At 28.5% G+C, this 12,060-nt stretch overlaps 1 protein-coding gene across 1 annotated transcript in view; it reads right to left on the reverse strand.

Moving 5' to 3' along the window:
* Positions 1 to 12,060, reverse strand: part of LOC129968147 (nephrin-like) — a 494,644-nt gene that overhangs the window by 94,481 nt on the left and 388,103 nt on the right. The window contains exons 11-12 of the mRNA XM_056081964.1: positions 6,031 to 6,184; positions 2,438 to 2,496 (exon numbers count right to left, since the gene is read on the reverse strand). Coding sequence (XP_055937939.1) covers positions 2,438 to 2,496; positions 6,031 to 6,184 — 213 coding nt within the window. The remainder of the gene's footprint in view (positions 1 to 2,437; positions 2,497 to 6,030; positions 6,185 to 12,060) is intronic.

Here is a 12,060-nt window from a genome sequence, read left to right on the forward strand (position 1 = left end):
TGTGCATTTTTTATCGTGAATGTGGGGTAAATGTGTAGATTTGTACGAGATTTAACTGTAAGATTTTAATGAATACTATGACCTTCTTGTATCTGTAAAAGTCATTTTATCTGCAAGCCTATGCATGCGTATTTATTACTTATGCAATGTATCCAAAGTACCAGCTCAAACAAATTTGGCATATAGATTTAACATATTATTTGTAGAATTATAATAAATTTTGAAATATATATTTGTGGGTTGATGTATTTTTTAAAGATATACTCAGTTTTCTTTATTTATATCAAAATGTAGTCATATTTCTAAACCATTTTAACTCTGTTATCATAAGTTGCCATACAATATATCGATGTATCTTCACGTGTATTTTAAGACATTTTGAATACCAAACATCGGCACAAAAATGTTATATATTATTTTGTACTAATAGGGATGCACGATTCATCTCAGGAAACCGAAAAAATTACTTTTGAAATTTTTTGCCTCTCAGAATAGTGAAATGCTGTCAGTAAGACAATAAAGTAAGACAAAAATAATTTGCAAATAATTTTTGTTGTTCACTTTCATTCCACTTTTCCCCTTTATATTTTGATTTAAACCTCGTGCATTAAAAATAAAAAGCAATTACCATCTCTCCCATCTTTCATTTCGGTCCTATTTTTAGAAATCAGTGCCTTATGACGCATACTCAAAGTCGCGATGCGCGTATTCAATTCTGAGAATAGACAGCAACATAAATTACAAAAACACATTTTTTATTATTATTATTATTGTTGTTGCGGTTGGCATATGAAGATGCTACTATGCCTGATGACTTAGAAATTTTAATATCAATTTCAACAAAAAAGCTTTTATGTGTGCAGGTCCATTTATTGTATAGAAAGTTCATTGGTCATAAATGCTCTCCAAGTATGCTTTGTATGTTACAGTAACTTGTATGCTTTAGAAAAATAAAGCTTATTAAAATTTTAATACATCAAGTATTATTTATTTGCTATTGCATGGATACTATTTAACTCATTTCGAAACTATCATTTTCCTATGAATTTTTTTCTAATGTAATGTCGAATGGTCTCAAAAAAGTGATATTCAGTTATCATAACCACCGGCAGGGGGCATCTCGAAAAGAGGATGAGAGGCTTCCAGTATGGTGGTTGGATCTCACCACTACGGAGGATACACAAAAAGGTGGTGGATCTGGCCCATCCCATCGCTGACGGGACGTACTTCCTTCGGGAAGGGTTGTAATGTGGCTGGTGATGGTCTTTAGAATTCAAACGCAGTTCCCTACTGTGTTGCTGTTGCGGCTGTCCGGCATTCATTTTTCTTTATCCGTGCGCCTTCGAGCGAGTCGGAGAGTCAATTATATGACTATTCAACAATCATGCGATGTTGCAGTGTGAGTTTGTATCGTCTACAACATATTTTAACATTTTTATGTGAAATTTAAAATTCTTGATATTATAGATTGCTGCAGTTCTGAGAAAACATATTCAACAATACATTATTGATGGATGAATATATCATAAATATTATTTTATGCTTATAACATATTCATTCTTATTTTATGAATGAAAAATAAACTTATATGATTAATTTGTGTGTATGAATTCATGAATTAATTCATTTATTGCATTTCAAAATATTTGATGGAAAAATACGCAGTTTGATTTAATAAAATTCATAATAAACTAATTTTAAATTTTGATTGAACATGTGAAAAAGCAATGGAATAAAATTTCATTTATAGAATGTTAATTCAATGCAGTTTCAAAGAACATGTGATTTTTATAGCAAACAAATATGCATTGGATTTGAAGAAACCTAACGTGGTTTACTTTGCATGTATAGCAAATATACATTAAGTCAAGAATGAATATTAATTGAAGCAATAATATAACAATTAATTTCGAATTTTAATCAAGAAATGTTTTTTTCAGAACTTGAAAAAATTATTATAAAATATATATTCTCTCTTTTTATGAAATAATAAGTTTATACATAAGATAATAGTTTTTTTCGATTTGAGAAAAGATTAAAAATTTAATAAAAAGTTAGCTCGTACAGATAATTTCGCAAACATAACATTTAAATCATGTGCAAAACAAACCAATATTAGTAATGAAATATTGTATTGAAAGCAAAGGAATATAAATTATAATTATCCATATAAATCTTACATAAAGAAGAAATAATTCATACATATTTAATCAACAAAATAAGATGTCAATTAAACTTAATTATATTTATGGTGATATAGTCTATTAAACTGAGTGAAAATAATTTTCCAATCCTTTGTATAATAATGATAATCTCTTACGAAATACTAATCATTTCGCTTTCATTTATATTAAATCGGCACAGTTTGTGCCTCAAAATGTTTTCTACGTTTGTGGCGTTAAGTAATTTAGAAAAAGACAAAAGAATATGAAATTACCAGTTCTCCAGCTCTTGGTCTGCTTGGGGTTATTTTAATTGTAACTGAAGATGGCGGAACTAAAATAATTAAAAGACATGAATATTAAGAAACAGAAATTAGCGATTCATATGAAACAAATAATAATCATCTAAATTATTGCGATTATGTAGAATGATAAAATCATATGATCATGTACTAATTACATTGATAATTCATCACTTAATTTTTTTTTAAATGGATTAGTGAAAATAAATGATGCTATTACTAATTATGATGAAATTAATGATTTTTTTTAATTAAAACTCTGTATTTAGATTGATCATCATTTTCATTTAACTTTCAAGATCTACAATTGAAATCGTTTTAAGATTTTAGATGAAAATTTAATATCATCGTTTTATAATATACGTTAGGAAAAAGAAGAATCAAAATGTTAAAATATGCAAAAAATGGTGGCCATCAACATGTTTTTATTTTTTTTTAAATTTTATAAGCATTATTACTATGAACAAATGAGCAATCAAAAGTAAAATTATTCTTTTATGGGAAAAAGGTACTATAACACAACAATTATGTATAAAGATATTAAATGCAGTATTGAATGCAATGAAATAATTTAATTTTTAACTTGTAACAATATGTGGCTTAAAATATGTTTTTAATAGTTTTCTAAACTCATTCCTTTCTATTTACAACGATGATTTAATTACATATATTGAAAAAAGATGTAACCGGAAATTTATAGTTTCTAGTTTTGTAAATTCATCGAACGTAATTCATTACCCAAAAATTTGTATTAAATCTAAATGTTTATAAAATTATGTTTTTTACGATAGTATTAACAGACGCTGTAGATATATTTTTTTTAATTCTTGAAAATATCTTCCTAGAAAGACATCAACGTCAACAGGGAACAAAAAGTCAACAGGGAAAAAAATTCAATAGGAAATGCAATAAATACTACGTTTATATTTAAATATAATGCTATATTTTAATAAACGTCGATATTTTAATAAACGCAATACAATACATAATAACATACAATACAAAACAATATATACTACGTCTATATTTTATTATGAAAGAAAACGGATACAGATTCTTTATTTAGAGTTTCTCTCGAAATAAATGCTATGTGCCATGATGCAGTTTTGCTTTGTTCATACAAAAATGTAAATAAGGATGCCTGCTTTTGCAGCATTTTTCACTGTTTTCTTAATTTCTCATTGCACTTACTCGGAAATTGGGAAATAATATCTTTTAAACAAATACTCATACAAAACCTCACAAGATAAAGATAAGGCTAATGAAATAACTGTGGAAGTACTAGAATGTGCAATTTAGCTGCTAATATTACACAAAAATAAATCTATTATAAATATGCAACATCTAAGACCCTTAAAGAAATGGGGTTAATGTATACCATCGAATTCCTTATGTTCAACCTTAAGAACTAAAAATATTCCTTATGTAATATTCCCCTTGCATTCGAAGGAAATTCTAAATCTTTTATTAGCGAAAAGAAATTTTGAATTGATGCAATTAAGATCTACATGCATATACTGTGTTTGTTTGAAAATAGTTCTACGTTTTCAGCATTTCACTTGCTCAGAATGAAATGGCATCATTCCTTTACATTTGAAAAATATTGCTAAACGCATACGTAATAAGAAATGATTAATATAATAAAGAAAAGTTATAATCGTTTTGTTGATTTATTTCCGCTTTGTGAAATACCACAGGTATATTGTTCGAAATTTGATCAATTTTACTTCAAACCGAACAATCATTCTTAAATTCTAAGTAAATCTTATATGATGTATCAGTACTGCATATAAGGTTCGGATGATTGATGCTTTCAGCTAAAATTTAAAATGCATTCCTTAAACCTGCATTTCGACAGTATTTCTGAATTAAATATTCAAGTAAATTCAACAAATAGTTTATTTTTGAATGTTCCAACTGTTCAGACACCCAATGCCTTACTTGTTGCACCGAGCAAATTAAAACTGAAGGTGCGTAAACAGCTGATTGGTAAGGGATTCAAACTTTCATTTGATTACTCGAAATTAAACAAACCAGAATAAATTACTTTTGATTGAGGCATGCTTCTTGTACATTTCGAGTTTTGAATCACCTTTACCCGCCTTTCATTCAATCACCATTTACTTTTCAGAAATAATGCAATGTTTTGCTTAATATTATTATAGCCAATTTTCCTATAGACATTCGGATAAAATGAAGAATATAAGGTTCTGAAAATTGCAATCATGACACATATAAAACTTTTTAATTACTGCCAGGATTGGTACCAGAATGTGACAGAAACTCATTATGCATTTCTCAAGATGTAAACTCAACTAATTTTAATAGACAGCTCTCCGGACTTTAATTTTATGTACAACATATTGAGGAATAATGAATTTTAAGTTTGTTATTTGATTAAACAAGGTAAAATTAATATAAATAAGATACTCATTATTAAAAAAAAATTAAATTAATATTTTCGAGAAAAATATAAACGGTGGTTTATCCTAGTATTGCCAATTAGTGTTCTGAGTAATATGGGTTTAGCACTCAGCAGCGATATACTGCAATATTCTAAAAATTATTTCCGAATTCTCTGATTTAATAATAAGATTGATGACAGGTTTCTAGACTTCTGTGCAATGATAGAATGGTCTAGCGACATGATTAAAGCAGGAATTGGATTAACATAATTAAGAAAGAGTTCTTGTCAATCTTGAGAATAATGCAAGACATAAATGATAAATTTTACGTTGTGAGAATATAATGGCCTAGACAATAAAACGCAAGTATTAAAAAAAAAAAAAAACTGGAATTTTACAATATTTACATCAACAAGTTCTAAAATTCAACCGCTTTATTCCGGCTCTATGATTTTATTTCAAATATTGAGAAACCTAATTATTTATTACAATGTTTTAGTATACAATATATATCAGGAGAAAGTATTGAAATCGCTAAAAATAATATTGGATATACTCCTTGTTTAAAATCTTTCCGTATCCAAAAAATGCAGTCTTCGAGTCATAACTGAATACCGGACGTCTGTAAATATGTGAAGCAACTCAACAACTAGATAAATGAAATTTAGAATCTAGTCGTAACAAAATTAACCACACAACTTTGGGACTATAATGATCAATTATGAGAAACAACTCCAAAATAAATGACACATGTTTTTTACTTTGAAGTTTGGTATAAAATGCATATTGCGAAAGTATATAAGAAAATACATTGAAGAACACTTTCAAATATTTCGAATGGCGCAATTTATAATTTTTTTCTTTGGTCCTTTTTTGAATTATTTATAATGTAAGTAAAAAAAATGTGATGGAATCCATATTAAATAAATAAATATTGACAAATGACGAAACAATTTATAGAAGAAAGTTCGGAAAAATCATGAAATTATTTGTATCGTATTTCCTTCCAGAATATTTGTGAAACCTCATTGACGATCTCTTTAAAAGCTAGTCGATAGTAAAGCTATTAATTACATCACAAAATTTCATCAATATAATGGTTAACAATCATTAACATTAATAACAATCATTAATAGGTGCTTAAACACAGTATTTACTTACAGTGCACTGTCAACTTGATCTTAGTTACTAGTGGTTTCTCTGTGGCTGAGTTGGTTGCTTCACAGCGGTAAACAGCTCCGTTGTCACTTGCATCAGCTCTCAAAACAAGCTCGCTGAAAACTCCGCTACCACTTATACTTGTGATTGCTCGCACCTGAAACTCAGAAGCAAAATGAAACTAAAAATATCTGTCAAAAATCCTAATATTAAAAGAAAAATTATTTACTAAGGGATTCATTCATTTCTCATAATATTTTAAGAACTAATAAATAATCTGATCATAATTATACCAATTATATGTTGTACTGTTTTTGGTAACAAGTTCGAACCATGAAATATTACTGGAAGATTGTAATAATTCCAGAAATAATGTATTCCGTAAGGAAAAATATGCTTTTGATTATTTTAATCACTTTTTCCTGCTTCATATCTTTTTACAAATTTTAATTTTGCGTAATTAACATTACATCTGTGAAGATTTTTATGTTTTCAGAAAAAATTATTTGAAAAACAAGAAATTAAAGTTAAATATAAACATCTAATTTTTCTCTTCAATTCGAAAATGTGGAAATCCCACTGCCTGTATTAAAAGTACATGTACAAATATCTAATCTGATTTTTTTTACTAAATTGACTTTGTTCATTTAAATTGTATGGAAAAGGTAAAATTTGCAACTGAAATTGAAGATGTACTTGGAAATATTTTTAAAATTTCAATTAATTTATATCAATGTCGCATTTAGAAGCCACAGGAGGGTAGTTTTGAACACATTTTAACTGCATTTCATTAATTAAGGTTAGATCGAATTGACATAGAAAGATTGAAGCACTCAAACCCCGAAAATGGAATTCAATAATTTTTCCAATGTTTACTGCATGGGTGAGTGGATACAAAGAAAATATAATAGATGTATTCAATTAAAATTAATTAATTTATTAATTTTATTTTACATATGGAAATATTATGAACATGTTATTTAATTGTTACTTGAAAAGATATATGAAAAAAATGGAAATAAAAAAATATTTTAAAGAAATATATTGCTTTTTTAACGTTAGTTTTTATTTGATTAAAGCACTGAATTCATTTAAGACCATTTATTTAAATATGAACCTGAATACAAATAATTCCAGAGCTATTTTCTTTAATAATTCAATAATGGGAATGGGCGTTTAACAGAGTGCAAAAGTAAATACATTATTGAATAAATTAAGCACCATTTTTGAGAGTAAAATTCTTCATACACATATTTACTGCAGATACCATTTACATACAGTATTATTCCAAACCAGAAGCAATGAGTAAAAAGTAAAATCATGGTGAAAGAAGTCAAACTCACAAATATTTATGTAGTTCCCATGTTTTTAAACTGAATCTTAAGCTTTTATACAAAAATAAAGGCAATAAAAATTGGAAGCAAAAGAGTAAACATAAGAATTCAATAAAATAGTGACCTGCAGTGTAAGTCGATTGAGTTGTTAAAAAAGAGAAGACATAACAATATTTCAAACAGTTAAGTTATTAGATTTTGCGCTAAGCATAAATTATGCACACATTGGAAGAAAAACCGATATATTTTCCTTTAGGCAAAGTTTGCTCTTTTTTTTACTTCCGCAAGTTTATTTACGCTGTTATTTTTCAATGCATTTATTCGATTTTAACTTATTATCAAGAAAAAAACTAGTGTAAAGATGATGTCAACGACCCGTTAATCAAATATTTTTGAAAGGAAAACAGAAAGGAAGAATTTATCCTCGATAAATAGTTGTTTAAAAATAAATTTTAATGAAGTCCTTTTTTTTAAGTATCGTGTTAAAATAAAGATAAAAAACTTAAAGTATTTAGGACTTGAACTTTGCTTATTGAGTTTTACTAATGCAATAAATTGCATAACATTATTTTAAAGACTTACATATGAATATTTATTTTTTGCCTTATATGTGCAAATATAAATTTTATTTTTAAAATGAAAAAATAAGAGATCATAGATATATAGATTATAAATTACATTGCAGCATCATTATTTTATTGTATTACAGACTTAATAAACTATTAAGGAAAGTGCATGCTGGCGAAAGAATATCCTTCTGAGGGCTTTTTTATAAGTAGTTCCCGATACAAAATGAATCGATAGTCATAAATTTTGGGCGGCTTATGAATGCTAAGTTCTTACTGCACCAATAATATATAGAGTCTGAAAGGGTAATTGGGGAAGACAAATTAGGAACAGTGGTAATAATATTCACTGGTGAAGCCTTAATGAACTGGGGAAATGTGCATTCATTCATACTTACTAGATGAAAAAGAAAACCACTTTCCCGTATTTTTGTGTTATTTTTTAACGATTGCTTACTTTAGTTTTAAACGTGTTCTAACAGTGATACTAACACACTCTCAAGTGTCTTTAATTATTCCCTACAATTTCATTTGCGAGGTTGATAAATTAAATATTTCTTGGATTTGAAGGATATCATGATTACGATTAAGATTTAAATTTCCTTTTTGAACTTTAACCGGAGAAATAGGAAAGCGTTTTTAAAGATCCCAGACAAATGTTATATAGAGGCAATAGGGAGCAAGCTTTTCATGTAATAAATATCAATATTTTTTGTATACTTGAAATAATGTATTATATATTGTGATATTAAATTTAAGAATGCAGGAGTATTTATTATTTTATTTTTAATTAGCAATTTATATTTTTAATCATAAGATCTACATTCATATTATTTCTCATGTATGAAAGTAGATAATTATTATGGAATTATAAATTTAGATGTTATGGAAGAAAATAATCAAACTTACACCAATAAAGAAGAAAATGCCACTCATGGAAGAAATGAAGATGATTTTGATTATGTTTTATCAAGAAATGGTGATTTTGAGATCCATGGTTGCTTTCTCAACAATTAATTGTATTTATTTTTATCAATAACGTTTAAGTTACCAGAATGAATAATTATTATCCGTTAATCTGAAGGAATGATGGACTGTTAGATATGTCATTTTTAAAGAACTTAACTTTCAATAAATAAAAAAAAAATGTTATTGTGGGTAATGACTGTTAGTGATTTTCGAGAGACAGGAGAAAGTTATTGTTACGGAATTTCCCGGGGTTCGTTTGGATAGTGGGTGTTATATGGTGTGAAGAACACTCAATCACCAGATGGCAGTAGAAAATAAAAACAACGACGTTTATTTACACGAAGACACACAGGACAGCACAAAGACGACAACTATATACAGCACAGAAGACGCTTATCTTCAGCCGAGACGTGCAGCATACAACAGCAGCATACAAAACTGCATAAACAGCAGCATACAACAGACTCTACTGCAGACAGTAGCACGCAGCTTAGTTCGGCACTAGCTTCACTCCGTCGCTGCGCCGCTTATCTCTGGAAAGGCCAGTTCTTTACCGTCGATTCCGACTACGACGACTCAATTTACAACCACTTCCCGGCAGCTGCAGCTCCTTTTATAGGTCTTAGAAGGCGGGGCTAGAAGCCTCTCAACCAATCAGGAACGTTCGAGGCGTATCTCCGTTCCTACTGGACGGGTCGGGAAAATTCTGGATGTTTCAGGTATAATCTATTTTGGCGCCAAAGTCGCCAAATTCATCGCCAAGTCGCCACATGCTCGCCAAGTTTGTCGCCAAGCTCTGGGACCTCCTATGGGACCAACTATGCTGGGAAGCCTCATCACAGATTCGTAACATTATGTTACCAGATCCTCTATTTGACGCAGATTTTTCAGGTAAAGTAAATAGGAGAGAAAAGTGAGTTAAATTAGATATTGAAGTTTTTTTTTTAAATATGAGCTTTTCTTTCTGTTACTAATTTGGATTTGTAGCATTATTATAATTTTAAAGCTCATTTCTAGTTTCGCGTGTCTTGGTATTTAGTATTTTATGTTGTTCTTTTTGAAACAAAACTAGAGACAGATAGATTCTAAATGACTTTAACTTGAAAAAACTGAATGGATATGACAGCTTAAACGTGATATTCCATGAAATAAAAAACATTTTTATAAAATAATTAAAAAAGCAACACTTTGGGGGCAGTACGAAACTGTCAGTGAAATAAATTCTGAATCAATAATCAGTAGTTTGTCATTATTTCAAATATATTCTCTTCAAATAAGTTCATTATTGAGATAAGAAACAAGCATTCTCAATTGCCCAATAGTCTCTGTGGCAATTGGGAACACACAAGTTTAATTATAAATGTTGCTGTAACTGAAACTGATTAATTAATTAATTAATTAAAAGGAAAAGTTGCTGTTTAATGAGGCGTGATTATGTACTTGCATGCGTTAAAGGCCAATTTTCATCGCTCATAAAAACATATTAAATAAAAAAATAACAGTCTAACATTTTCGTTTCCAATTCTTCTAACTTATCCAACACTATATAAAACATTTACTTCATTATATCAAGTAAGAAATGATGATAATTTTTTTGAGAAAATTGATGAATAACTGATTATTAAATTTTTGAGAAAATTGCTGAATATCTGATGATTAAATTTTTGAGAAAAAAAAATCCCAGTATTTTGACTGACATGGAAAATTTTTCATATTCGAAAAAATTATTTCAAATTGTAGTGATTCTTGCATTATTGGCATTGAAGCAAATCTTTTCAAATTTTCAAATTCAAATTTGACTACTAATCAAAAGATAAAGTCTGGCATTCTACATAAATAGTTGTCTTTAAAAAAATGGAAAAAGTTTTATGTTTATAAAGAATAATTTTTTTGATATATTTAAATGGTGAGCGCATTCATTTTATGAATAATAAAGGCATATTAAGTAATCATGCAGAAAGAAAAAGACAACTGATTATAGAATATATTTGGGTTGCATTTTCATAGTGATACTAATTTAGCTACATTTAACATGTTAGAAGCTCAGCTATACTCGGCTCGTTTTTGAAAAAAAAAATAGTGTTAAGGCGATTCAAAACATGTAAGGCAATGTTTCTGGTTGATTTTATTTGAACTATTCTGAAATTTAAGCGAAAAAAAGTTTAAAATTAATTTTTCTGGAAATTCCATAGCATTTTACCAGAAAAAATGTAAGAAAAAAAAATAGGCTTCTTTTTAAAATTAAAATTCATCAATCGTATACAAATCCATATTTAATTCTTACTTTGAAGTGAAGATTAATAAAAATTGATGATTTTTTTATAAATAGAGTCATTATCAAATAATTAATACATACGTTAAAAATAGCATAAAACATTCACAAATTCCATATATTTACCTTCAAAATCAAATATAGGGTTGATATTTAAACATATATAGATAATTTTGCTAAAAATAAATATGCTTATGGTTGAAATTTATGAATCTAAGTTTTATACATTTTTTCATAACCTATAAATCAACGCTTCTTGTTTCAAAATAGAACAATTTCTTATTTTGCATTTACAATTTTTTTTAAAAAAAAATTATATAAAAGACAACAGGACTTTGAATAAACGATAAAAAGAACCTCGTCATCACTGATGATAAAACTTAAGTATCGATTTCTGTCGATAGATGGGGGAAAAGACCCCAATAAAATCTCAACAGATGGTTTTAATCGAAGACAATGCCCACCAACGTTCGTAACAAGACTTTCCAAAGTCATAAAAGATTTCTGGGTCATAAAACCGGGACAACATTCGAAGGCTGTAAAACATTGTGTCACGATGAAGGTTTTCGTGGCACGGGATATAACATAGTCAAACGTAAAGGCGCGTTTTAGGGCTAACTACACCCACAAGGTGGAATGTCTTTATTTTGGCGGGGATTTCGATGCCTTTATCCCAAGGATGCTGGGGTGGTAAGAAAATAATGGTAAAAAAAGGGAAGAATGGATGTAATATACCTGGGGGCTTAACGGATTATGTCTGGGGGTGATTGGAGGATAAAGCTGAGACACCAATTTCTGGTCTTTTATCCATTACTAAATCAGAATAATCTATGGTCTTGGTAAGCCGATGTGTGAATTGTGACAAAAGAAATAAGGGCGTCAATTAATCTCG

This window comes from Argiope bruennichi, chromosome 5 (genome assembly GCF_947563725.1).
Source record: "Argiope bruennichi chromosome 5, qqArgBrue1.1, whole genome shotgun sequence".
Lineage (NCBI taxonomy): Eukaryota > Metazoa > Arthropoda > Arachnida > Araneae > Araneidae > Argiope > Argiope bruennichi.